Raw genomic sequence first — 27,654 nt, forward strand, 5'->3', positions numbered from 1 at the left:
ATTACAAAATTGAGCTTTTGAGTAATTGAGTTATTATTAATCAATAACGAATGAAAATTTCACCCACTGCTGTTGAGATGATGCTCCCAGCTGAACTAATTCTAATAATATTTGGAAAGACGTGAAATATATTCCATGGTAATATTAATCTAATATGTAGCTATAGACATAAGAAATGACTCAGTGGGGGGAGGGGGGGTAAATGGTAACAAAAATCATGATGACTCTTTATTTAATTTGCAGCCAGACATTCTAAACACGACAATCATGTGAAAGATTTTCATATATTTATACTGTAGTCTTGAATCTCACTGATGATAATTTGCACAGTCCAGCATCCATGTTGTGCGGATGGATATGGATGGATATGAGCAAAGTCATGTAAGGAAACATATACACAAATCAAAAATCAGTTTAAAGAATATAGCAAAAATAAATAGATGTAGTGTCATCAGAGAACCAGTGTCTTCAATATGTTTCATATCAGGGGCAGCCCAGTGACCTTCTTTGTTCAGGAGTCTCCAACAGCCCTGTTTTGTTGGGTACCACTTGGTAGAAACTGTGACAAAACCAGGAAGGATTTTCTCTCTAGTCTCTGTTCACAAAACTGAAAAATCCATCTATTGCCGTCACCGTTGCTGGAAAAATGTGTCAGCGAACAACAGGAACCAACAAAAATTTGGAGATTCGAAGTCCAAAAAGCCATTCGAGAGGTTTAGAGGAGTTCGCAATGTGTCACAGAGTGAATGTGTCTAAGACGTAGCAGTCAATGGAATCTCGACAAAAGTCCTGACTTGGCTTTTCCAGTGCAGTGCAGTCCTTCACACAGAAAAACACTCCAGGATTCCAGAGTGTGTAAAGTTCCTCTGAGGCGCTGACAGTCCTTGTTGTTGCCAGGCAGAAAAACTTGCAGTCCTTTAACGTTTACAACAGAAATGATCACCTCACTCACCTCACGCAAAACACGGTGGAGTCTTTTGAGAATTTAACTTTTGAAGAAACATGTTTAAAAACAAACCACACTTTTATAATAAATACATAGTTGTTTTTTTTTCCTGCAAATTGCTCCCTTGTCTGGTTATTTTTTCTGCTTGAAAATGACTGCACAATGCGGCAAAGTAGAGCAGTGACTGGCTGGGTGTGTGGAAGAGAGCTGGCAAACAAAAAGAGTTTATTAATTCAGAACTTCCTCATGGCCGCCCAGTGGAGGCAGTTTGAGCTCACTAACTGTGACATAAACATGTCTAGAATCAGCAGATTAACCAATTAGGTTCACAAATTGCTCGTTTAGGTTTATTAACTTCTCCGAACCACAAGTCCAGCCATGACAGTTAGAGAGAGGCCTACTGTAATTGGATAAGGAGAACAGAGTTTTATTCAGGTCTTGCCTTTATAATTAAAGGCATTTTAGGGAAGCAAACGCTGTCCATGTTTTGTTTGATGTGTGTGTGATTGTAGTGAGGGGAAATTATTCAGTGTGTGAGGCATCAACAACTTATTTAAAAAAATATATATAATAATAACAATTCTGTCCAGCATTCTGCTCATCAAACTAAAGCCATAAAACATCTCAACTTTACTTATTTCTACTCAACTTTTTAGTCGGGTAAAAAGGGGGGAGGCAGTGAAATTCAGTGTGTCACAGGCTAATGTCTTTAATTAGACCGTTTGGCCTCAGACAGATTAACATTTGCATACACATGGAGTTAATATTTCAGACACTTCCTCTTGCCTCGTTTCAGATGTCAGCGCTGTCATGTTGCCGTGATGATGTCATTGGAAGCCAATGGCTGTGCAGTTGTACCTTCTGCTGTGTTACTACACTTCCCTGCTCGGGTCACAAGAAGGTCCTAGCAGCCAATAACACAATACCCCTGTTTTTGTAGGATCGATCACCAACAGAACGTACAGCGTGCTGAAAATCTTTAGGCAGATGAAAGGCTGTGAAGAAAGCGCATAAACCTTTTAGCTTTATCGTCAACCGATTGCAAAGTGGAGGAACTGAAGAGAAAGTTAAATCCACTTAATGTTAGATCACTATTTGGTATTGCCTTGAAAAACAACATAAATTCTGTGAGATGCTTCAGTTTGCACACCATTTATTGAATAAACTCATTAGTGAGGTTGTTCTAAACATTTTGGGCAAACTTGGGGAGAGGGTGTAAAATCACTTCCTGGGTTCTAACTTTCTTTACATCTCTTCACTCGTGCCTGAACATTTGCAAAGGCAAAAATAAAATTAAAGCTGCAAGCAGCGTTTGAGCGACTGAGCCTTTGTGGCGGCCAGCTGCCGACGCCCGACACCTGGTTGCTGTAGCTAAGCCTGGCAAGCTGTTGCATTGTCAACTGTATTAGTGATTAGCAAACCCAAAGAAATAATGTCAAATTATTGTAAAGCTTGTGCAACAATAGCAGACAGAAGTAGACAGTCCGGTCTACAACGTGCACCGGAACACTACATTCATTATATGAATTGTCAGAGGAGTAATGTGGATGATGAGCTCCCAGTGCAAAGTGTTTGCCCAATGAGTGACAGTTCACTCAATGGGCAAACACACTGTGAAACAATATGTCTGGAGTGTTAAATTAATACACTGACAGCTTTGTCAGAGAGTCCGAGAGAAGAATAAATTTGACAATTTTAAAATATTCGTTTAAAGCAACCCTGACCCAGCTGGTGTCTGCAAGTGCTGGCAGGAACACAGACAAAGGTGTTCTGATTAATTTTAATGGATTTAGCTCTTCATGTCGACATCCTACCTATTTTGTTTTCTTCTTTCTTTTCCCCACAAGATTACAATATTGAGAAACTCAAAAATTATGACAACTTCCTGCAAGGTCTTTCTGAACAGACTCACAGCAGGTCCCATAAGTGCACAACTACTGCTAGCACACACAATAAGCTCCTTGTAGCTGCAAACTGCACTTATATATCGAACATACTTCTAGTTCTTGTTCGTATTCTTCTTCTTAAGATTTGCCACTACACAGCGCTTCCTGACCGCAACACAGAGCAACACAAAAGGCACCGAAGTGGATGGTTGTGTTTGGTCCTGGATGGCCAATCACAAGAGGGCCGGGCTGTGTCTTAGTCTCTGGACAACAAAATGTCCAATTGGACAGTTGCTGTTGTGGAGAGCGACCTAGCACCAATTCTTATATTTACTCCATGATTGCCTGTGCTACCGCAGATGCTTTAAGTTTTCAAAAACCATCCCTCACGTGTATTGCAGGATAGTTGGAGCACAATTTATTTTAGTGCGTCTTAGCGCAGGGGAGGAAAGGACTGTGATTGTCTTTGTGTATGCAGATGACAGTCTGACAAGAAGCTGCAAGAGGAAACACATAGCGTGAAATCAAACCAAGCTGCGGCTACCAACGCAAATGCAGAGCTGGATAGAATCTTGACGAGGAGGACTGTGAAGTCAGGCTGGGATTGTCTGACTACCATCCTCACCACGCAGGGAGTCAGTGAAATTCACATCAGCCAGGCTCTCGCTGGCCATCCTGCACCGACAGCCATAGGTTGTATATACATACAGTAGGACGACGTACCCAACACACAGGACTGCAATTATTCCAACAAGAGACAAGCGAGCGCAGTTGTTTGCTGGTTCCTCTACAGGAATGCAGGCAATTTCAAACAAATCAAAACCACAAAGAAAGCTATCATCTGTTTTCTTTCTTGTTTGTGCCACTTGCTATTATCAATCATGTTATAGGCTGTTTGGTGCACTCGCCAGCATCAGAACTTCACTCAATCCAACAACAATAACGAAATATTATTGGAGCGGCGCCATGCCCTATATCCAGTAGTCCCTCATTAGGACGAGGCCATTTGACTGGAAGAGTTTCACCATCAGAACCTCAACATGCCCACCCTTCTCATTTTGCATCAATTTGCTGTTAATGTTTTTTAGTTTTCTTTTGGAACGTCATCCAGCCTCTGAAATGTGTCACGTCTGTTCAGACAAAGTTCAGTCAACACTTGATCACCTTAAACAGACAGGTCCCATTCAACGCATCTACAGATCCCCTGCACAAATCTGCATTACCCTTGTCCACGTCATCCCCCAACAGCCCTCAATGCCACGTGTGCCAAGTGCTGTCACTTCCACGGGTTACAGGAGTCGTAAACATACACAATACACCACACAATAAACCCACAAGGCAGACGCACTTGAATGTGAATCTTGTCGCCATAGAAAGAAGAGAAAAGAAAGGCTGCACGCTAAATATATTCAGACAAGTCAGTCTTCCAAAAGTACTTTGGGGAATATGTAAGTGTTGCTCTCGGAGACAGCTTGAGTGACGGGAACATACAGGAGTGATAGGGTACATTTCAAACCTCTTTCATCTGCATGGGGACACTGCACTTCACCAGAATGTGTGCAATTTCCAAAGTCTCATTTCTTTTCATTTCTTCTCTCCCTTTCTCTCTGCTCGGTTTCATTTCCATTTATAATGTTTCTTTTTCCTCTCTTTTTTGTGGCAAGATCCAACAAAAGCAGCAGCAATGTTTTGATTATACAGTGACAACATGTTATGAAGTCAGTGAGCTTACAATCTTCTTTTTTTTTTTTGGCGCCCCCCCTTTTTTTTTCTTACAGGGGGAACACAAGGAAGCCGGAGAACGTAGAGTATTGCCATCCGCCGACTAGGTTTCCCTTCTCCAGCTTCAGGTAGACCTTGTCCTCTTTCTCCAGGTAGAGCAGGACCCCGTTGGTGGCTGCCTCACGGGTCACATCTTTGTCTCCCGCAAAGGCCGAGATCACAGGTTTGCCATTCAACATCAAGTTCACCTGGGCAACAGAAAGTGCAAGTAGCAGCAAAACATGTTTTATCAGTCTTTGAAAGCTGTTTACTTTCATTTAATACATGAACAACCACTTTATGTTTCTGATGGAGAGTCCTCGCATGACTTGTTGTTATTTTGACACACATTCATCTCACAGTAAGGCGCACATGCTCACTGCTCAGCAGTCTTTCTTGGCAATGCTTTCTGTCCGTGCCTACTTGAGAGATGTCCAGGTTATGTCTTCTTAATATAGGACATTAAGAATGATGGCATTACCAGTGAGTCGAGATGAGACAAATGACTCACGAGATGAGTAAGAATGTCAGTGTGTCTTTCTTTGAAGCCCTTTTTGAAAAGGTTACTTATTTATGTGCATGTGTGTGAAACTGTGGATAAGAAATTAGTTTGTTGTTTTTTTCCTGAACATTGTTGAAAAAGTGTCAAATAACTGTATGTGTGAACACATACAGTACGTTTACACACCAAAACAAAACCCCACGACAGGTCAGCCACACAACACATGGCAACAACTCTTTAGGCATGTAGACGTGGCAAAGATTTGCTGAAGCTGAAAGCCAGCAGCAGATTGGGGTGGGGGCATGGGGGGGATTGAAGTGATTTTGAACATCGTGAACATGGTTGTTGGTGTCAGACTGACTGATGAATATTTCACCAACTGTTGCTCTACCGGGATTTCCACACTGACGCATCTCTAGGGTTTACAGAGGATGGCCCCAAGAAGAGAACATATCCACTGAGAAGTGGCTTGTTGTTCCTAATGTCTGTCTAATACATACACATTATTTATGGCCCTACGCGTATATTTTAACCGGATCATTTGGGAAATATAAGGAAGTAAAAATAAGAAAATACCTGTATGGTCTGACTCTGGTACACCTTTATGACGTGGAAGTTAAAACTGTAGATTCCCTTCCTCGGTGACAAAAATACAGATTCAAAAGTAAAGTAGTTTCCTATATTCACCAGAACCTGGAGAAAGGGGATAAATTAGAAACAGAGATGCAAAGTTGTTAAAGAATGTTGCAGTGTTCAAGGCTGTCATGTTTTAGTAGTTCAAGTGATGAAATATGTAAAATGAAATAAGAAATTTAAAAAAACATGCATGCACACAGGTTTAGCCATTACAGCCGCAGGGCTTCACTCCTGCCTCTGAGACACACTTCAGCAAGCAATAGCTCAAATCCATTTCTTTGAGAGCCTGAATGCAGCATTTAAACTTTGCTCAATGTGCAAAAAATAAATATAAAAAAATAGCAAAACTATGCCCGACCAACAAATTAATCACATCTGTGGCCACTGCAGAAAGACAGAGAGAGAGAGAGAGAGAGAGAGAGAGAGAGAGAGAGAGAGAGAGAGAGAGAGAGAGAGACTCCTCCTTATTAAGTGCAACCTGTTTAAAAATGAAATGGCTTCTTAAATCAGTGTGTATGACTTTTTCATGACCCACACTGAGTCTGTCATTCAGCAAACCTAAGCTGTCTCCAGGGCCATTTGCTGAAGATGATGCTCAGATGTGTGTGGGCGTGTGTGCGCGTGTGTCTTTTTCTCACGCAGCCGCAGAGTCTCAAACAATGACACCCAACCTGTTCAGACACAACTGCAGGCCCCTCCATCCCTGACTAATGTGCTCTTCTTAGCAACAGCATCGCAGCGCTCATCCATCCAACCTCGTCACCTTCTTTCCTCGCAGCAAAAAAAAAAAAATACAATATATACAAATAAAATGAAACTAAATAAAATAAAGGTTTGTGCAGAGAGAACGAGAGCGAGGGAGAACGAGAACGCTGCCCACCGCTTCGCATGACTAATCAATCACACACATGGTTTTGTTTGGCCGCGCAACCGCGTGAAGGTGAGGCCGCGGGAGCGAGCGAGCGAGGGAGCACGCGCGCTTCAGTGCCGGAGGACGCGTGTGTGCGTGTGCAGGGCACCGCAGAGATCCTCTCAGTACCCCCCCCCCCCCCCCCCCCCCCACACACACACACACACACACACACACACACACACACACACACACACACACACACACACACACACACACACACACACACAGACCCCGCACGTCACTCGCAACTAGGCTCAAAGTGCAACTCCGCGGCGCAGCTGCACTTTGCCACGATGACACTTTAATGCTTCTACACTGAAAGTGAGCAGAAAAGCAGAAAGGTTCCTCACAGCGCACAAAAAAACTTCACGGGTACGCGTAACAAAGCGCGCGCACCGTCGCTGCAAAGTGAACCAGGGTGAAACCCACCTGGTCGAAGTAGATGATTCTCGTCTTGTTGCTCATCTCCGACGGCTCGTGGTTGTTGCTCCGGACGGCGGAGAAAGCCACCTTGGAGTTGGCGGCGCGCACGGAGATGCCCAGCGGGGAGGAGGAAGCCTTCCAGTCGGTGGCGGGGTTGGAGTCGCACACCACCAGGCACTTCCCCTCCAGCACGATGGGCTCCGTGTCGTTCTGCGCCCTGGTCACCTCGGACAGCAGAGTCCAGCCGAGCACCAGGACCAGGGGGCTCACCATGGCTCGCTCACACGCGCGCGCACAAAAAAAAAAAAAAAAAAAAAAAAAAAAAAGAAGGAGAGAGAGAGGCGTCGCGTCTTGTGCACCGCACCTGCAACTTTCTTTTCCCAGTCCCGTGGACACGATAGATGCTCTCCTAATGGATCCAGATGCCAGGTGTCATATCCCAGTGCGCGGAGCGGGGGGCGGCGGGGGTCCTGGTCCTGGTTCACTGGTCTAAAACATGTTGAGGCTCGCGGATCGCAGCGATCTTGGCGTCATTTCCCGGCCACTTGAAGCCCAGAGGTGCGAGCCGAGCACAACATGTGGACGCTGTGGAGAGGAGAGTGTCGATCCAAACAGCCCGGGAAGCGTCCATAGCACCGCGCTCTCACTCACTCCCTCAGCGGCGGTGCAACCCCGCGCTGATGTGCTGCATCTCTGTGTGCGCGCCACTTTACGCACACACATGTGACGGAAGTTATAATTAACCGCCGCTGCGTGATTTTGCCCCAAGCTACTGTTACTCTAATTCTAAAAGAAAGAACGAAATGTACATTAATGACTCAAGTTGTCTTAATTGACCGCTGTACCGACTGCTGCGGCTTCCCAAACCCTTTCCTCACATTGAGCAGCTGATCCATGAAATAATAATATCCAGGCACTGTTACAAAAGCCTTCTTCTCCTCTGGTGAACGACACTAACGGAGGAAGCCGGGACAGGAATCACCTCCTCTGCCAAGAGTTTGCCTTCTTCCTCTCTTGCTGCTTGTCCACGTCTGGATTTTACTGATGCGGTGACTCATCAGAATCTCATTGCACAGGTGGGCTGAATATCTCCCCCTGGTCTGACTTCTCTGCGAGCCCCAGATAGGGATATGGGTCTTTATATGGTCGTCTTGATGACATCATTCCACTAGTGTCTTGAGAGCCTGCTGCAATAAAACAAAAACAAAAAACTTGGCTGCATTTCAGTTAAAGATTCTTTAAGTTAAAAACAACTAATTGAATTCACACAGGAACAAACAGTGATGTTTCATTCTAAGGTTTTCCGAGTGAGATTTCTTGGGAAGGTTTGGTGCATCGATCACTTGGCAGCAGCCCTGAAGGCGGAACAATTGCTGCATTACACCAACAAGTGGCCTGTGTGAATATTGACAAAGGATTAGGGATGCGAGGCCGTCAGCTCTGTCCTTGTGTTACGACAAGCCCTCCATAAAGCTGCAGATCAATTTTGACGTCCTCACTTTGACTTACAAAGTGCAGGTTTCAACTGAGAGTGGCCTGAAGAGCCGCAGAGCTGAATAACTTCACGGATGGTAAACTGTTAGGAGAGATATACGAGAGTTAACACAGGCGTTTTAAATGAGATCAAAACCATTTATTCTTTCAGTCAGACATGCAGTGTCAGGCAAACAGTCTGCAGTTGGAACCTTTCTTGAAATAAACTAGCAATGCATCTGTGCTTGCATGTTTTAAAAAAAGCAATTATTTTGCGTCTGCTTGACAAAAAAAAAGCAGGTCATCACTGATTTTGACTACATTATATGCCTTTTCTTGAAAATTAAACACTGTATGATGTTTTTTTGATGTAATATGGAAATACATGCCTTCAATCAGGAGAGATTAATGAATATCCTCAGCAGGATGCACGGCAGCTAAGGGAGCAGCCTGATGAATAAAGTGCTTCCTGTGGAGAGTCTGGATGGGACGAGTGGTTAAAGATGGCCAACATCCCTGTTGATCGACTGGGAAGGAACTGATCAGAAAATATGTATTTTAGTTTGGTAAAGTTTGAAATACCACAGGAACACCACAGTGTCAGAAAACAAGTACTAACATTAACATGAATTGACGTTTGCTTTCTTACAAAGAGATGCCACTAAATGTAACACATGGGGCCTTCAAGTCAAATTATCTTAAACTTTGTAAACATTAAAAATCATGCAAATGTGGAAAAAGTGGTGATAAGCCATCAAAACAAAGATGTAATATCCAAGATGTGTCTAATATTCAACGTGAAGTGATGCAGGAACAATACAAGACCAAATGCTGTCTGGTTTATATTTTAGATTTCAATTGTTAACTGGACTCACATTGAAATAAGATTGCGTTGCTGAACAAATATCATCAATTCAAATTTGTTAAACTGTTGTTTCAAATAGTTATGCTTTAAAGATAAAAATTCGATTTTCTTTCTTATTTAGAAAAAGATTTACAAATGCGACTTTGGAAGTTTTGTGGCCAAACACTCTATTGGAGCACACAGTGCATTGCAACAAAACGATGGAATCTGTCGTAATTGACAGCTGCTCTGATCTAAACCTGGATACGGTGTTGTGCTGTGCAAACGTCAGATGCAGAACATCAGTCAAAAGAGGTTCAAAGGAAGTCACCGTGTTAAACTTTGCCATACAGCCTTTTATGAAGAGTGCATATATTCAAAAGAAGCCTTTTGTCCTGTGCCTCAATGTTTTAATATTCTTGGATGCAAAAGCGCCTCTTTGACTTCCAGCATGGAGGAGGGTTTTTGTTTAGGAAATGAGCCTGTCTGAAAATGGAAGACAATCTGAGAGTTTTGCAGCACCAACCTGAATAGCTGCCATTTTGCGCGATTTGTGCCATCACCCAGCTCTGACAAATGGTTCCGCGCCTAATGTCATGCATTTCAATATGTTTCCATGGCAATGCAGTTTTCAGGGGCTGACAGTCGGCTTGCTCTGTGCCAGGAAAACTTTACAGGGAAAAGAGCCTTATCAACTTTCTGGGGAAAACCAATGCCTTTACTCACCGGAAACCACATTAAGAAAGGTGTGATTTGAAAATGACGGTGGCAAAAAGCAAACGCGTCCGACCAGAGGAGAAGTTGGTAGTTGTTCTATTCAGTTTCCATTTGGTAAAGTGGATGCACGCCACTACCACTCTCCTTGCTCTTTCCCTGAATGAGCCACAAACATGTCAATGGCTGCACAGCTGCTTTCAGGTCCCTTTGGATTTGGAAGTTTTCCAACAATTGTCACATACCTGCGTGTGAAATGTGTTCTCCACATTTGACCCGTCCCCCGAGGAGCAGCAGCGGTGTCACATTCAAGAGTCACCGGATGATCTAACGCCCCCACCGCACGCGCTCCTCGGGGTTCAGTGGCAACCACTGAAGCACTGGCTTCCATTTTTATAGTCTTCGGAATGACCCGGCCGTGGCGGACACTCTAGCGCTGGGGCACTGAGCTGCTAAATTAAGTCTGAATCCTTGAAGATCCATCTTGGAGAGGTCCAGTCTCCAAGTCTGCTCAACGACTGAGGGACCAATTAGTGTCCTTTGAGGAAGAACTGGCAGGAGCTTTAGGGTTTAGTGTAGGCTTGAGCTGTGACAAAAGCCAAATGGCAGCACAAAGTCCTCTCGGAAACATTCACAAAGGGCCTTGGCAAGAGTTTAGTTCAACACCAGCGCAGCATGTCAAGTGTTGCCCCTTGTACTAGAAACCCTACTACCTACTTGATTAACTGGCTGTTAACAACTAAACGTGTGATTGGCACACTGTGAATAAGACAGAGAAATACAGCTTTTCTTGGAATAACTTCCACATTTGAAATTTACACTACAGTGCATCTGGAAAGTATTCACAGCGCTCCACTTTTGCCACAATTTGTTATGATACAGCCTTATTCTGAAATTGATTAAATACATGAGTCAGAGCCCAGTAATTTATTGAGGCACCTTTGGCAGCAATTACCAGTAAGACGAGTAACCATGACTAAGTTGCAAAGCTATCTTAGTTCTGTGCTTGTTCTTTTGGAGATTTTGACTTTTACCACCATGATTTTCACACAAGACAATCTGATTATTGTTTATTGATGTTGTTGCAACTAGCATAATGTTCCGTTTCACCGTTTTGATTTGGGGGGTTTTACAATTATAGTCCATTACTGCTCTCAAGACAAAAGATTCTTGATGTAGTTTGAATAAAATAGGAGGAAATAATTCTCCATGTTGACATTATTAAAAATATTTTTGAGTGTTTGTGGTTTTGGAGTCCGGGGTTTAGAGCCTTCCATGATCTGCTTCTCATTTCCAATCACTTTATTGTAAACTTTAAAAAACTGAAACTATGAAATGAAAAAAAAATTCTGGCAGTAAATGCATTTATTTTCCCTATTGTGTTTTTAAAAAGGTTTGTTGTTCTCCCTGTGGTCCTCATCATGAAAAGTGCTTCACCGTGACAAGTGGATAACAATAAGTGTCAGAGACAATGTCTGGCTGAAATGAGGTTCAATTATTCCACAGCCACAGCAAATGAAAACAGCATTGTTTGTGAGCAGCTGACTGTGTTGTTGTGTGAAAATGATGGTTAGCTTATGCTACATATAAAGTTAGCACAAGCCGCATTAGTATTTTACCTGCGTGTTTCTAGAATGACTTTCTTTTAAACAAATGCGGTCTTTAGAGGCCGCCGTCCGTTTAATCATCTGAAAAGAGGCAAAAAAAGAGAGAAAGAGAAAAAGGTGGCTCTCCCTGGGTCTTGATGAAAAGAACACATCTTTGGGGAATTTAATTAGTAGTCAAAAAGGAAGTAATCCTCTGCGCACAAAACGCACTGCTCATGTCAAACAATGAGCTGCTCTCCTAACCTAATGCAGCGGGCCCCATATGTGGAGTTGTGTTCATACGTTTACACCAAATACACCAACTACAGTACAATTGTTTTTGTGCTTCTGTTTAACTTTTGACCAAGTGTTGGAGGACGTTATCTTCACTACTCTGAATGCAAGATAGGCGGGAAAAGAAATTGGATGCATCTATTTTAATGTGTCATTCTTTTCATCAAAGGTATTTATTCGTGATGGGTGTATGCATAAAATTATAACATTACAATAATCAAACAATTTGGCTGCATCTGTTCAATTTGGTGAGTTGCTACTGAGGTAAAAGGCTGCCTTTATGATTTTTCACACCATTACAATTTTACATTTTCTACCAGAAGATAATTTGCGGGTAAACTTTTCATTTTGAAACACGTATTTGGGGCCCTACAGACCTTTATTCCAATATTTACTTGCAGTTGCACTGATACGTTCCATCAGTTAGTTATCCAATTAGTTTGTGATTTGGTTGCATAGTTGGCAGTTAACATGACGTTGGCTTTAACATGACGTTGCCTAACGCTTTAAAAGCAGAGCCAAATGTGTAGTACGGAATATGCACGTACACTCACATGCATATGAACTTTATTAAATGTTCAGTTGTTTGTGATTGCCATGTGATTGGCAAATAACTAATCAGCTAAGTGAGCATCAGAATGGGGAAGACAAGTGATTGAAGTAACACTGAACGTGGCTTGATTGCTGGGTTCAGGAAGCAATAATTGTGTGTGTGTGGGGGGGGGGACAACTTCAACTGTAACTGAACAAATTGGCTCAGGCTATAACTCTCTTCTGTGTGCATTACCGTCAAAAAGAAAAAAGTCTTGTTTTACCATTAAAACAAAAGAAAGAAATCCAACTTCACAACACGTATTCACTGTTTTAATCCAGCAGACGGAGTCGAGGCAAACAAGTGCAACAGCCAACCCTGTCCAGTCAGTGTTATACCAAACAGACCAGAAATATGCTGACTGATAGGGAGAAATGTAATGTATAAATAGGCTGAGGGTAAATTAAACTATCGTGCCTTTGATGCCTCATAAATCCCTATAATCCCTGAAAGGATAAAAATGAAAAGCAGCGCAAAACAAAACCCAGACAATAAAACTGGGATTCAAACGTCCTGACAGAAACACCAAGAAGAAGACAACGACTTCTTATACTTGTCTGCTTACTTGCTCACTTTGCAAATGGAAAACCGTCATTCATTCACATGAAGCTTTGGAGTTTGATTTTGTTTCAATGCTCAGCATTGGGTCAAATTGTTACACACATTTAGATTAGAGACAGTTTGACAGTGAGAGGGTGGGCTTCCACCAACAGCTTCCTTCAGACGCAGAGTTTTTAAATAAAATCAGCCGTTCCTTCAGTTTTCAAGACAACGAGCTACCGGAGGGTCCTCAGCGTGGCGTCGCCTTCACTCGTGGCTCACCGCAGCGGCAGGGGAACACTGAGGGTTTTTTTTTTGCTGTGAACTGATTAAAATGTCAAGCACACGGCAAGCCACTCATCGGCCGTGAGTCAAGGATGCCTTTCAAGCCTCTGATGAGCGTGGGAAGCCGAGTGTGTCAACGCCACAACAGCAGATGTGGCCTTCTAACCGCAGGCGAGGTCCTGGTGACCTGGAATTCCAGGTCTGTGTCCGTCTCCCCAGCAGCTTGGTGATGCAGCAGGACCCTCTTTTAAATCCTTCATCAGCGAGTCGTCTCAAGATATCCATGTACACCAGAAGGACACCAAACCGTGAAAACTCACAATAATCATTGTGTTTTCTGTCACCGAGATCGATTTCTCCTGGCGCTGCCTCACCTCCGGTCCGCCAGTGTCACCATCAGGAACATTTCACTTTGTATTTATTCTGTGATGAAGCACAGCCAGTACCCACTTGAAAATATGTACAAAAGCAACCCAGAGGTGGAAATACAGGCAGCTGTAGGGGAAAAAATAGAAATTCTTTAAAAAAAAAAAAAAAAAAAATGTGAACAGTAGCACTTGGTGTATGTATGAAAGAGGGTTATAGCTACAAGGAGGGAGAGAGAAAATAATTACAGGAAGGTAAGGAAAGAGGTAGGAAAACTTCAAAAATCTTCCTCCTCTAAAGTTTTTTTTTTTTTCTCTCTTCTTGTGGCCCTAATCCTCTTTCATATGTGTTTGGTATTTGTGATCGAGCTTTACTGTTGTCAGATGAAGATTCGGTCGGAGGCTCGCCTCATATTATTTCTGACTTGGCCGTCTTGAAGTCATAAACAAACTGGGAGATCAGTCCAAAGAGCTCCATGGAGTCCTGATTCGCCGGTTCCCCAAATTTCTCCTGAAAGAAAGTAATGCACAGGACAATGAGCCACTGGACAAAGAGCTCTTAGTCTGACAGCAGAAAACATTTTTGAACACCAATACTTTCGAAGTGACGCGCTTCACTCTAAAAAAAGCGACCCAGCACCTTCCATAACTGTGCATAACTCGCAGAATGAGTCACACCAACAGGTACGAGTGGGACCCTGCTGCAGTAGGTGTAAGGCAGCCAATGGTAATATTAAGCCTGTGACAGTATTCAGTATAGCAGCACAACCTTGAATATAACGTTTTTAAACAGGCCAGGTGACAGTCATGAAAAATCTATGATGATCCGTGTGTTTGTCGAGGCTGGCAACTGCATCGGTCCGACCAGAACAAGTGATGAGAGAGAAATATTTCCCTTTCATTGTTCAAGACATGAGTTGAGGTTCGACAGCAGTGGCTGGTGTGGAAGATTCATTGCGGACTTTTCCTCTGTTTTGACTGCACAGCAGAGACGTCAGAGAATATAAAATTGAGATGGGTTCAATTCACCGCCGTCACTGTCGACACTGTCTAGGGACCAGACACTGTGGCAACACAACACCATGCTAGACTAAACTCAATGCCACACAAGTGCTCTCATATTTTAACTGCGAGACCCCCTGCTCTAACATCCCTGTTGGGCTTTGGAAACACGACCTGGAGGATTTCCTCCTAAGGGATTAGAACACTTCTGAGGTAGTGTCTTATGCAGGGAGGTCTGGGTGATGCTTTCTAGTATGTTACAACTCAATGAATGTTTCATCCAATCAAAATGTGTGCCCGCTGTTAACTGTCGTATGAGGAAAGACAGCGCTGCTTTGTTATTAGTAGCTTTGAGGGTAATGACATAAAACTGTTGCAAAGGTCAAAAAATATGGAAGGGTCAGAATGGTTAAGTGTCATAATTGGATTATTGCATGCTGGTGGCCATGCAGAACACGCCGTTTCATACTTTTATGGTCTTCACTCATTAGGCTCAACCGATTTTTAAAATGCCATCGGTGGCTCCACTGTCAGAGTATTTCATTTATTTATTTATTTATTTTCATAAAATAACTGAATAAACCAGAATGTTTACTGTTTCTATGATCTTAGTTGTTGCATAGGTGCTACAGGTGTCACAGGACCACACATAGTAAAAAAAAAAATAAAAATAGTCTGTTAAAACCATACTAAATAATTTACAGCACAGCTGAGTCTCAATCCTACTCTTCAGTCACTTCACTTGTGAGGAAACACATAAAGGGAGCAGTTTGTCATTTTCATCTGAAAGGCAAAACAAGGTCTGAATTTAGCTATTTTGTTTTGACAATGATCGCCTGGCAACGATTGGACCTTTTCGGTACAACACAAATCCTTGGATGGTTTGTCTGCTTGACAGTACTGAGTTTGTCGTATTGCGTTTGAGGTTATTTTCTGTTCATGTGTTTAGTTAATATTTCACCCCTTTAGTTTATGTGCTGCTCCAATTGTGACTTTGACTCATGCTGCAGGCTTAGTTTTCCCCAAGAGTGGAAACCTACATGGACCACAGCTGTCCCTAACTGATCTGGACATGTTTGATATTGAAGGCCGAACATGTTTTAAAGTTTTGTTTTAAAGGGATGGCGGTGCACCGAAGGCCAAAACAACACTGAGCGATTGAGAAGCAGCATAACCACCATCTGAATGCTAATTAAAACCTCCTGACTCACCTTTCAGCAACCTGAACGGTCTCGTCCAACAGCAATAAATTTGTCTTCAGAAAATTTGGAATTCGTGCAAGAATATTTTTGTGACTGGTCAACTAGCGATATTATCAACCAGTGATCCCAAATATCATACGGAAAATGACAACACAAATGAACAGAAATTGCATTTGGTTAAGTTTGGACCAGAAAAACTGCTTGAAGCAAATTTGCATGTTAGTCACAAATGAGTATTTGTATAAGTTCTGAAGTTATAAAACAAACTTATGGTTCGACTCAAGACAAAAAAAAAAAAAAAAATCAAAACAACTTAAACAAATCACCATGAATGTGCACAGAAGACATTAAACAGGGCAGGGTTTTCACCTGCCTTGGCATAGGTGTCTGTTAAAAAGCTTTTAGTGCCTCCAGGGGCTCAAATGAATTTCCTGAAAGCACCACACAGCTGTGAAACACGCCTCTCTAAAAGAGACCCCGGAAGGAAGTGGAGGATGAGGAACACCTGCCCCCTTCATTTCATGTGCAAAATAGCCTATTTACATAACGCCCCCCTCCCGCGAATATTGATATATTTTGACAAACTTCTGAGGAATGTCCAAGAGGAGCTTTGTCCTCATAACGACTTGCATGTGGACTCTTTAACTGAGCCGCCTCATTCTTGTCTTTACACTGGTGTGCATGATTGTCATTTTGTTAAGAATGGCATCAGAGAAACGTCCAGCGTCGCTTTTGCGATTATACCTCTATATCGATACGTCTGAAAAACCACCTTATGAGAGCGTCAAAACCTTTTAGTGATATTTGAGAGGTTTTTTCTAAGTTCAGGTGCTTCCATTTACCAGTTTTTTATTGCGATATTGAGATGTTGCACATCTCTAGGAGTAATAGAAACGCAGCCAATGATAGTGATCCCCTTGGAAACATGACATGGGGAGTTCTATGTGACAGAAGGCGACCCTCCAGATTTCGGGTTGCTATATCCAGAATGGTTAACGGTAACATTCTTTTTGAGCACACTTCATGCGGTTTGCATGCGTTTTCTAAAGTTGTGCTACTTTCAGCCGCAGGAGAGGTGCTTGCTTCTTGCGACCTTATCTGGCAAGGATGAAACTTACTTATTGCCCGTTTAAAAGAACTGTATCTCAACACACTGGCACTCACTTAGTCTCTCACTTTGTCCAAGTAGTATTTACAAGGTATGATTACAACGAGAAAGTGCTAATCGTGTCACTTTGCTGCAACATCAAAATATCAGGCTCTCTTAAAAATGCATGACGTAGAAAACTGTGTCCGCGAAACGTCGCCTTCTGTTTAATACTTTTTAGAGTCTGTGCCTCTGGAGTCACAACAGGGAAATAGGAGCTCCTACAAAATCAACTGCCAAAACTTTAATAAGCTCCCTCCATGTATAATAAATGCTGGCTATTCAAGGGCATCATTACGAATTCTCGTCCCCTACGACACGATGGGACTAAATATGAAGCCTCTTCCTCAACCTGCTGCTCCTTCGCCCAGTCAGCCTCTGTAATTTTCCTCCAAGTTTTTATTGTCCCCAGAGAGGCTTCATTGGATATGAAGAGGGGTTTTGAACACACAATATTGCTACTTACAGGAAAATCAGGGGACAAAGGAGAGGATACAGGTGGAGTGAAGACAAGGATGAGTCTGTCGGACATACCGCTGATGGCATTTTTAATGAACTCAACTTAAAAAAATAAATTAATAAATAAAGAGGACCGTGAAGGACACAGACGAGGGACGTTTTAAAAAATTAGTTCTTTACTATAGTCATTAAAAGTATGATGTATAACTTCATTGCTTGGGCTATGGTTTTTTGCCACTAATGTGAACAGAGTTTAGCTAAACCACTCCACTCTACTCTCTGACGTGGGTCTGCATTTAAAGCTCTGTCTATGTGTCAAAGTAAAATCAGAATTCCTTTCGTTATCTAAAATATCCCACTGACACTTTTTTTTCTGACGTGTAAAAAGGTGCACATATAAAGCTACTCTACTTTCTGAACAGAGATACGATAAGAACAACAAATGAGAGATCGGCAAGAATGAAGTCTATGACTTTCTCGTGATTTGTCTTCAAAGGTTGGACAATTGAATGAGATGAAATAGAGAGAACTGCTCTGTTACACAGGTGTGACTTCAGAGATGCTTGAAGCATGTTTTGGTGTCATGTCTTTACTTCAATGGCGTGTTATGAACTTCCCTGTGATATTCTTCTGCCTGCCACTGTGCAAGCCTCAGAAGAAAAGTTGCAGTGGCTGGGAATCTAATTGAGAACCTGATATAACGCAATTCTCCAGGCCTAAAGCTGCCTGCTCACTCTACAATATCTCAGTGCTCAAACACAGCAGGAACAGTAAGTGGAGCCTCTATTATGATGGATTGTTGGAAAAGATATGAGGAGAGCTTGGGAGAGAACGGACACCACGTTCATATTGATTGGTTTTATTCGGGAGACTCCATGAAGGAAAGACGTAGCAGCTGGTAGGAAGTCATAATGAGGATGGGACGCTGCGAAACTAAACTAACGAGAGAATTGACCTCTCTTGAAGGTAGGAATTGAAAGCAACACACACTAGTGGAGGGCGTATCGATCCAAGTCGCCGTAATCCACATTATACACCAATGTTGGTTTTCGGTATTGAGCAATATCAGTGTAATGCAATCAATACTGTATTTGTATTGCTGATGACTGTTTGATGATTCATCCACCGTAATTAGAAAAGATTCAACATCCAACCAGTATTGGCGATACTGCTCTATGATGACTTGGTATCGGATCAATACCAACTCTTGTCGTATCGCACATGACTAAGTCTAACACACACACACACACGTACACATGAATGTAGATGTCGCTTCCATTGGCAGTTTAAACACAGTCTATGTAAAAGCTTTGTGGCTGCGTGTGGGTTTATAAGCTGTGACAGGGCTGCTGTCACATCCTCTCATGGTTAATCTGTTGCGGGCCATTCATTGGCATGACATCACACATTAAGACTGAGGATGAACTTGTCCCTCACAGTCTTGTCCTCGCAGCGGCTCTCAACTAATCCAATGAAATAAAATAGAAACTACACAGAGTGCAACGTTTGTTTTTTTTTCAAAGCTCTGAACGAAAGCACCAGAGCTGTGCTCTATATCAGTTAATTTCAGTCCTTAGCCATGTCCTTGTGCAAGGGTACATAGCGGGAAAAGAAGTAACCTTGGGTGGAGCTACATTCCTTTGAGATATATATAGTTCCCTTGACAGAGTGTGTGTGGATGGGGGTTACAGTGACAAATAATGGTACAAGGCCGCTTTTACTCAACTACTGCTAGTAGAAGAGAGGAAGGTCAAGGCTGTGACAAAAGAGATATTGAAATAATAACTCAGGAATTACCAGAATGACAGAATAAAGTTTCTTCATCTCCTCACACGTCCTCGTCAACCCCACGAGGTCTGCCTTGTATTTCTCAATCACCACCTGGGAAAGGAGGCAAATCAAGACACAGAGGCGGTTTTGTTTACACACTCAGTCAGGGGATGATTGACGTCAATAACCAGTGACCTCGGACCCTCAGAAAAACTAAAAGCAACAAATGTGCTGTTTTGAATTTGAACTGTCAAGAGAAGCATCTTTTACAAAGTTGTTGCACAAAATTAGCAGTGACTTGCAAGCATTGAAAATGTTATAAAGTTGTTCTGAACAAAATGTATCTTGCTCGATGCAAAACAATTACTTATACACAGACACAGACAGCTAATTAGCCAATGACAGGGCAGCAACTCAATGCATTTAGACATTGTAGACGTGGTGGCAACTTGTTGAGGTTTAAAGCGGGGATCAGAATGGGGAAGAAAGGGGTTTAAGGTGACTTTGAACGTGGTGTGGTTGCCGATTGCTGCTGATCTACTGGGATTTTCACACTGTCACAACCATCTCTGGGGTTTACAGAGGATAGTGGGGGGAAAAGAGAAAATATACAGTGAGCGTCATCAACTGGTTTGTGGGCGTCAGAGGCCTGAGAAGTCTGATTCCGACTGGTTGGAGACCATGGAAAGGCAACATTCTAAGCTCAGTCACCAAATTTAACAAGAGATTGTGAAGTAATGAAACAGCTGCTTTGTCAGCCAGTCTTGATCCTGAATCCAATAAATGATCTGACACAACTTGATGAAATGTACCCCAGGGTGAACCTTTTCCCTGTGTTTTGTTTCATCTTCAAAATGAGCTCTTGAAGTCTGTAGCCTGTCTCATTTGAACATTTTGACAGATCTGTTTGCGTGCCGAAAAACACTGATCTAAATAGCTTTTCATACTTTGAATCCTTTTTGGTGAAAGTTTGCAAATAACTCCAGAGCTGCTGCCTCTGGCGGAGTGCAGTGGCCTGTTATGCTCGTTCACAGAAATTACTCATTGGCGTGCAGGAACACAATGTGTTCTTATTCATTTGTGTAATGAGCAACGACTGCTGTTCGTAAGAGACAGCACTGGCAGATGTAGAGTTTTTAAAACATTTTAAACGCAATAAATGCGATCAATGCGGTACAATGTTTGCGAGGACGTCTCACGGAATTAATGTAGACAAAAACATGAAAATGACCGAAATAATTCTGACTCACCTTCAAGTCTTTGAGGAAAGTCGGGTGTTGAATTCCAGCGTTTCTCTTCTTTGACATTTTTCTATAGTGAATGACCTTCTGTAGTTCATTCTTCAGGACTGAAGCAGAAAAAAAAACATGTTCTGTAACCACTCACCACCTCAGATACAGTAGCTTTTTTTAAAAATGTTATTTGCTGCATCCAGCACTTTAGGTCAAAATACAGATTTCTTTCACTGAAAACATGAAAAATAAACTATTGCTTGTGTTCTGTGCAGTGCAGTGAAACTACTGCTGACTCCGCCAAGAGAATTTCACTATCACGTTTCCTTGTGAGTGACTAGGAAATGGCACTAAAAGAAGGGTCGAGTGTCAAAGTGGTTTTCGGCAAGCTGAGTCTTTAGACATTTCAGTCAGAGGATTCGATCTACTCACCGTCCACCTCTGCGGTCAGACCTTTAATGGACGCTTTCCAAAAGAGAGCGAGGAGGGAGAGAGAAAAGAAATCTTGTTTCACTTCACAGATCTCAGTTGAAAAGTGCCGGGCCAACATTCCTTTCCTTTGCTCAGAGTTTTGATTAAAATCTTGGTTAGCAAATACCTCCCGGGACAGTTTCAAATTCTGCCAGCTCCTGGGTAAAGGTTGCCAAGCACGGTTCTCGAAACATGATCTGCTCCACGAGGGCATGGAGCAAGGTGAAGTTCTTGTCTCTGCCGCGGAACTGGGAGAGCTGCGAGACGGAGACGGCGGCGCAGCAGTGAGACAAGTTGTTACACACGCTGCTTTCAACACACGCAGGCGGGAAGAAAACAAGAGGACAAACATGTAGAGTGACACATCAAAACAGTCACACAAACATTCATTCATTCATCTTCTATACCCGCTTATTCCTATTCAGGGTCACGGGGGTCTGCTGGAGCCTCTCCCAGCTGTCTTAGGGCGAAGGCAGGGTGACACCCTGGACAAGTCGCCAGTTCATCGCAGGGCCACATAGAAACAAACAACCATTCACACTCACATGCACACCTAGGGACAATTTAGAATGTTCAATTGACCTCACTTTTTTTGTTTGTTTGTTTGTTTGTTTTTCGTTTGGAAAGGTGACACAAAAAAATCTTTTTTTTTTTTTTTTTTTAATTGGTTTGCATTTGAAGACTCAAAAGTGATTCTGAATGCAGTATTCACAAGTGCATGGGTGTGCAAGTAAGCAGCGAAATTCAGAATATTTGCTTTCAGTTACTTTCACTCCACTGCATTTATATCATATGCAGACACGTTTAAAAACAGGTTGGGTTTCTATTCTTTTGGTACCTGCACAGAAACACACTGCTGAAGAAAACATTCCAACAGCTATAATATCCTCAATCCTCAAAACTATGAATGATAAGAGTAGAAGCAAAATAAGCTTTAATTTGTCTCAAACTGTAACGTGACTGTTGAAAAGAGGCCAAACGTGGAGTCTCTCAGCATCCAACTGCAGCAGTCACGTATCCAGTGCTGTTATAGTCATTAGCGGTCTCTTTCTAGGCTATGTTGTTTGCCAATTATGAGCCTAGGCAAGCCTGTGAGGACTGAAATTATATATATATGAAAGGCGGGTGGCAAGTATTGATGCCGAGTTAAAAGTAAGATCAAGACAGCGGAGAACATAGACGAAGTCAACAGGCTTTTGTAGAAGGAGCCGGTCATTAATATGACGAGACCATCGCGCGCGGCAACCGTTTGTGACTCTCAATTAGAAGTCGAAACACCTCAGAGGGAAACACAAGGCCTGACTTCATTAAATGGGGTAGAGGACGCCTTACCTCTGTGCTCGACATGCTGCCTCTTAAACTCTCCCATTAGGGGGACCGACACACAAAAGAGCGGTTCAAACTAAATTCAAAGAAAGTGGGGAAACGCTCTCACAAACCTTGAGCGATTTAATACTCAATTCGAATTTTCTTTTTTTTTTTTTCTTTAATTTTGTTGTCTGAAACTTCATGGCCTACAAAACGATATTACTCAGGATTTGGTTTATGGTGCAAAAATTGTGTGAACATGAATGCAATGAAATCCCTCCACCCAGCAGCTACGTCTGGATATGCATTTGCCTTGAAAATAACTTTGTCTTGTAATGTTACATCATTATGTCACAGCGTTGTCAATCTGCAGTGCGTGCTCCTAGACTAGTCCACAAGAAGGATTTGGAGTTGTTGGATTGTGTGTTTGTTGAGTTGTCTTTCCCCTGCATCTCAAACCAACAGCCACTGGTAGTCGGAGGGAATGTAGCATATGACTATAGGGATTGAATAGGTGAATTTGCTTTTTCCCTTTAAATCAGTAGACCAAGTAGACTGAATGAAGGACTTGCCTTCTGACTGATCTCAATTCTGGTTCATTTCTGTGAGATTTTATGCAAAGTTTCTCAGTAATGGCAGTCAGTGACGCTCTGGAGTGATTGTGCGAGGGACCTCAGTGAACTTCAGCGTCCTCCAAGACAAGAGAGAAATTTGAAAGGGGAGACACCCTGCCGCGTATATCAATGAGTGGTCTAATTAGGCGGGCGCTGCAACTCAATCAAAGGTCATGCGGCGGCGGCAGCGGCAAAGCCGTACTTTTGCCAGGGAGGAGAGGCGGAATCCCTTGGCCTTTCCCTTTCTGGCGTTGTCGTTGAGGTAATTGCCAATGGCGAGGAGGTACTCCAGCACGGAAACAAATGACCTGCAGTTGTTCAGCTGTGTGCACATTGTAGTCTTCTGGTTAATCAGCTGGAAGACAAACACAGGGGCACAAAGCAAAGTCATTTCCTTGGGTAATCACACAGGCATCCATTTCTCCACAACAGACTGAGGCACTGTGAGAGGAACCAGGCCGAAGCTTCTGGGGGACCACGTGGTGTGTTCACAATGCGGGGTTAAAAATAACTCAAGGCGTCGCAGTTTTACATTGGGAAGATAAAAAGGCGTCTCACAACACCTCATTTGACCTCACGCGTTGAATAATTGCGCCTTTGGTTGTTGCTTTTTATGCAATTGTGCCAAGCACAAATATTCCTCAAGGACCTCATTCAGTTTTCCTGGTTAAACAGTTTTCAACAGAGCCTGTTGAATATGGATGAGAATGCGTTTGAAGAGAAAAGAAAGTGGATTACGTCTCACAAAAAAACAAGCTGGCGTTTTGGGCATCGCACTCACTGACAGATAGTGAGCTTTTCAAAAGAATGTTGGTCAATGCCAGGCAGCAGCCAGACTCACCATATGCCCCTGTTTAAAGGATGAAAACCTCCCGGTAGGACAGACGTCATGAAGCAGAGAGGCAGCAAACATTCAGACACATTAAAACTCTGGCTCCATACAGGGCCATCTGTACCTTCACCATCTCTATGACAATTAGTGGTGGAATAATTCAAGCCATGAGCTGACATTTATTTTTTTAAATTTTGAACCTGCGTGAGAGGCTGTTCTAACTTTTGAAACTTTCACAGGCTCGCAAATCTTTCAGTTGTGGAAGAAAGAAGGCATCCTCTCGCCATCTCCTCAAACTTCCTTGGTCCAAAAAAATATGTCTTGTGAATAAAATTTGAAAACTCTGATAGGTTGCCAGTGATCATGAAAATATTTAAAGGTCCAGTGTGTAAAATTTTTAAGGATGCGTGTTTTGTTTTTAGGCCACTGTCAGGCAGGCTTCCTTAAAAACTGGCGGTGCAAGATGGCTGCTAACTAGGAGCGAGGCCCTTCTAAAAGTAGGAAAACCAAATTACTTTTATTGTACTGCCAGTATACACTTTTATTAATGTATTTATAATCAATACGTTTTGCTTTTACCAATACAAAAATCATAAATCAAGCCAAATTTTACACTGTGCACTTTTTAAGAGTTTTACTATCAACTAGCTTGCGCCTACCATGAGGCGAAACTTTACTCTTGGCCCGGCGACGGTCTTCTTCCTCAGTGTGACTGAAGATTCCGAGACTTACGGAGAACAAGCGAGTTTGGTTCAGCTTCTGCCAGCGAGGCATCAAGCCTCAATACCCAAAACAAATCCCAAAAAAGTCACTCGGCTGTCGACATGTTGAGAAGGTTGTGCTAACTGAGCCACGTCTGTATAAATAAAAAAGCGCATTCAAGAAACTTTGTTTGTTGCTTCACAAATTTCATTCAGGGTTGTTGTTGTTTTTGTTTTTCCAGCAGAGCCCCATAGGGAAGCAAATCTGGACTGGAAAAGTATGTCTGACAGGTAAAATAAAGGTAAAATTCATGCGCAGAGGGCTTCTTTTGACGGTAAATTCGATTTTTTTTTTCTTCAGAAAACACTTGACAGAAGAAAAAGTTAGCTTGTCAAAATCCTTGTCCCTTTGGCTTGCGTCTTTTTATGATCTAAACAAATCTTGAATGGGGCCCAATATTGCCGCTTTGAAATATATACAGAAATACAGAAGTTGAAGATACGCGACCCTCAGCCTTATTTCAACTTTGATTTGGAAATGCTATGGGGTGGGATGCATGATGAATAGAAGTGGTGAAAAAAAAAAGCCTCAATTGCTTTTAAAATTCAGTGCAACGCAGCTCGGGGCGACGCCACAGTTCTGCATACTGCAATCCCGGCGTCGCCTCAGCATCCTTCCTCTCCGATTTAGATTTGGAAATGACTTCATGCGGATCACAGCAGTTTAGAGGCCCTGTGTGCAAGACTCAGAATAAAATGTTTAAAAAAAAAAAAAAAAAAAGCATATAGCATGCAATGTTAAAATTCATCTCATGTCATTTTGATCTGTGCAAAAACATAAAACCCTCATGAGATTGAGGGTTACAATGGAACAATTTTTGCTACTTTATCCATCTGAAGAAAAGCTTAACAGGCCCCTTTATTAGATACCCAGCAGCAGCAAAGTGTACCTCTCAAAGTGGCAGGTGAGATCCTTTTAATAGCGACGCTCTGGGCCTTTAAAGAGTGGGTAGGTTTCCAGCACAGAGAAAAACCTGAGACTGTCACCAGCGGAGAGACTTGGCACCAACAAGCACGTGGTCACTGGTGGCTTTCTTTATTAGCTTGTCTCTTGCTGTGGCTGTCAGGGGCAGGTAAATCCCTGGAAGGGTTCGGGCTTTAAAGAGGGATCCAGCAACTAGACTACAAACAGCCCAGTGCATGATACTGGGAGACAGCGACAGCTTTGGCCAGGCAATGGAGAGATTTGGAAAGGCAGGATGTTTGCTTGTGATGTGCAAGACGTGAACAGACTGTTGAGGACATTTTAATGACGTGCAAATTATATTTCCTCAACTTAAATCTGTTCACCGGCTCATTACTGCCACCGCTAGCTCACTGCAAAGGAAATACCAGATAGCATTTCTGTAAATCGTGCCAATACGATTCTAACTGCATTTGTATAAATATTTCAAATACCTTAATGGCTTTTTACACCTGTGGGTAAAGCAAAAGCTCAGGTTTCTTGTTTCAACTCAGCCTCCCAGCTATTAGGCTAAGTTATCACTGAGCTGCTCTCCTGCATGTGACACAACGGAGGAAAAATTTGCTGGCCAGCGTGATTACATTGTGTACACCGCATACACAGGACACGTTGCTAAGTATGAGGCTACCGCATCGTTTGAAGAAAATAAACATATTCAAAGTGTATTCATGATCTGCAGCATTTACAGAAGCCCCGACTCAATGGCACTCAATGAAACGGCCGCCCCACTGAAAATCCCAGCATCTTTTAAGGGGCAATTTACAGGCATTGTAATGAAAACCTGGCGCCAGCTGCCTTGGAAGTGGGTGGAGCTTGTGTGCACATAGATGATGAATGACTGACTAAGTGACTCAAATGATTCCAAAAGCAGATTTTCCACAAGTCAGTAAAAATGATAAAGTTTCTCACTATTACTGTCGGCACATACATTTAAAATGTGAGCACAAATGTGAAATCTTATTTATTTATTTATTTTTAATAATATAAAGGGGTAAAAAGAAATATCACAAAGGAAAAAGAGCAACGGCTAAATTTAAACATTACGGAATACGCTCATGTTTCCTCTCATGATATATCGCACTCACAACAATTAGCTTCTGCGTGTCAGACAAAGGAAAATGAGTCTCTCAATCAATCGGATCACTGTGTCATCCCTCTGATTCACTCGCTGTCTTTACTGTCGGCAGACAAGCGATGAGGACCGAGGCACAGCTGCTGAGAGGGAGAAACAGAAGCTTGATAGCACAGCAGCAGACGAGCAGGGAGGTCAGCTGGCTGCCTTCACACCCTGCCTTCCCCAGTGCCAATACACGCTGAGACTGATGATAAATCTGAAATATGTCACAAACACTTGGCTGCATGCATTAAGAGAATGCTAATGTATGCTAATTCTTGACACATTTGGCATTGAGCGAGGAGGCGGCGGTGGCAGTGGCTTTAAATGACCTGAACCTGAACAGCTATGTCGGGATTTCTCTCTGATCTACATCCATGTCTGCAACTCGTGAAAATAGTCTTCACTTTGAATCTGTGTCAGACAGATGTGAGAGTGTGCATATCAGGTTACGTCTCATTTTGTCCAGGTTCTAACCCCAACCTGCGCCCACTGACAGATGGCCGCTGCTGTTTAGTCTGCTCAATAATGAGAGTCAGCGTGGTTTTTAGAGGTTTTAGTTTTTTTAATGCTGGTTTGTTTGTTTATCAGCCATCCGCTCCTTCCAAAACCAGATCCTGAAGGGGCTGAGTTTTTTTTGTATTTAATCCTGCAGAAATATTCTAATGAGACTAATCAGTCACTTTTCGAACACTGACGCATTAAAAAGTTTCTCATGAATTATTGTAATCTAGCAACATTACTGGGCCAACACTCTCTGCCACTCGCAGACAGACTCTACCTGCATCGTTTCATCATGACAGTGAGTTCTGTTGAATTAGATTTAATTCATTTTCGCTTCATTCATGGCAAAAAAAAAGAAAAAGAAAAAACCTGGGTGTTCACTGCTAAAAGTAAAAAGTTTGAGGGTTTCACCCAAAGGAAAAATGAAACTTCATTTGATTAAGATCCATCTTCCTTAAAGTGCCTTTCATGCCTTTCTATTTTCAAGTCTCTTAACAATCCAGCAAATAGGGAA

At 42.5% G+C, this 27,654-nt stretch overlaps 2 protein-coding genes across 4 annotated transcripts in view; both read right to left on the reverse strand.

The window, feature by feature from the left end:
- Positions 1–205: 205 nt before the first annotated feature.
- On the reverse strand, positions 206–8,645 carry cbln4 (cerebellin 4 precursor). 2 transcript variants are annotated; one of them, XR_012928631.1, is made up of 5 exons: positions 8,577–8,645; positions 7,074–8,254; positions 5,672–5,788; positions 3,758–4,802; positions 206–3,619 (listed from the first exon to the last, which is right to left on the reverse strand). XR_012928631.1 is itself a non-coding variant. In XM_076041897.1 (4 exons), the coding sequence occupies exons 2-4, from the start codon at positions 7,338–7,340 to the stop codon at positions 4,605–4,607; spliced, it is 582 nt and encodes a 193-aa protein (XP_075898012.1). In that variant the 5' UTR covers positions 7,341–8,254; positions 8,577–8,645; the 3' UTR covers positions 206–4,604. The 2 variants fall into 2 exon arrangements, 1 of the variants encoding a protein (XP_075898012.1); XM_076041897.1 differs by having other exon boundaries at positions 206–4,802.
- Positions 8,646–12,830: 4,185 nt separating this feature from the next.
- LOC142898732 (uncharacterized) overlaps positions 12,831–27,654 on the reverse strand; it is a 30,991-nt gene continuing 16,167 nt past the window's right edge. The window contains exons 12-18 of one of the 2 annotated variants that reach the window (XM_076041896.1): positions 23,168–23,320; positions 21,171–21,300; positions 21,005–21,037; positions 20,591–20,688; positions 19,368–19,451; positions 14,169–14,271; positions 12,831–13,890 (exon numbers count right to left, since the gene is read on the reverse strand). In XM_076041896.1, coding sequence (XP_075898011.1) covers positions 14,170–14,271; positions 19,368–19,451; positions 20,591–20,688; positions 21,005–21,037; positions 21,171–21,300; positions 23,168–23,320 — 600 coding nt within the window. In that variant the 3' untranslated portion in view covers positions 12,831–13,890; position 14,169. Of the gene's footprint in view, positions 13,891–14,135; positions 14,272–19,367; positions 19,452–20,590; positions 20,689–21,004; positions 21,038–21,170; positions 21,301–23,167; positions 23,321–27,654 lie in introns of both variants that reach the window. The other variant, XM_076041894.1, reaches the window with a different exon arrangement.

Source organism: Nelusetta ayraudi, unplaced genomic scaffold (genome assembly GCF_046127955.1).
Source record: "Nelusetta ayraudi isolate G7.1 ecotype Tasmania unplaced genomic scaffold, CSIRO-AGI_Nayr_v1 ptg000070l, whole genome shotgun sequence".
In the NCBI taxonomy this organism is placed as follows: domain Eukaryota; kingdom Metazoa; phylum Chordata; class Actinopteri; order Tetraodontiformes; family Monacanthidae; genus Nelusetta; species Nelusetta ayraudi.

Bases quoted from the DNA above. Each gene is read 5' to 3' on its own strand.
- cbln4 (XM_076041897.1), bottom strand. From the start codon at position 7,340: ATGGTGAGCCCCCTGGTCCTGGTGCTCGGCTGGACTCTGCTGTCCGAG. The intron at 5,789-7,073 runs GTGGGTTTCACC...CCCTTTCTCCAG, and splicing joins GAATCATCTACTTCGACCAG to GTTCTGGTGAATATAGGAAA. The intron at 4,803-5,671 runs GTATTTTCTTAT...TCTGTTGCCCAG, and splicing joins ACCAGAGTCAGACCATACAG to GTGAACTTGATGTTGAATGG.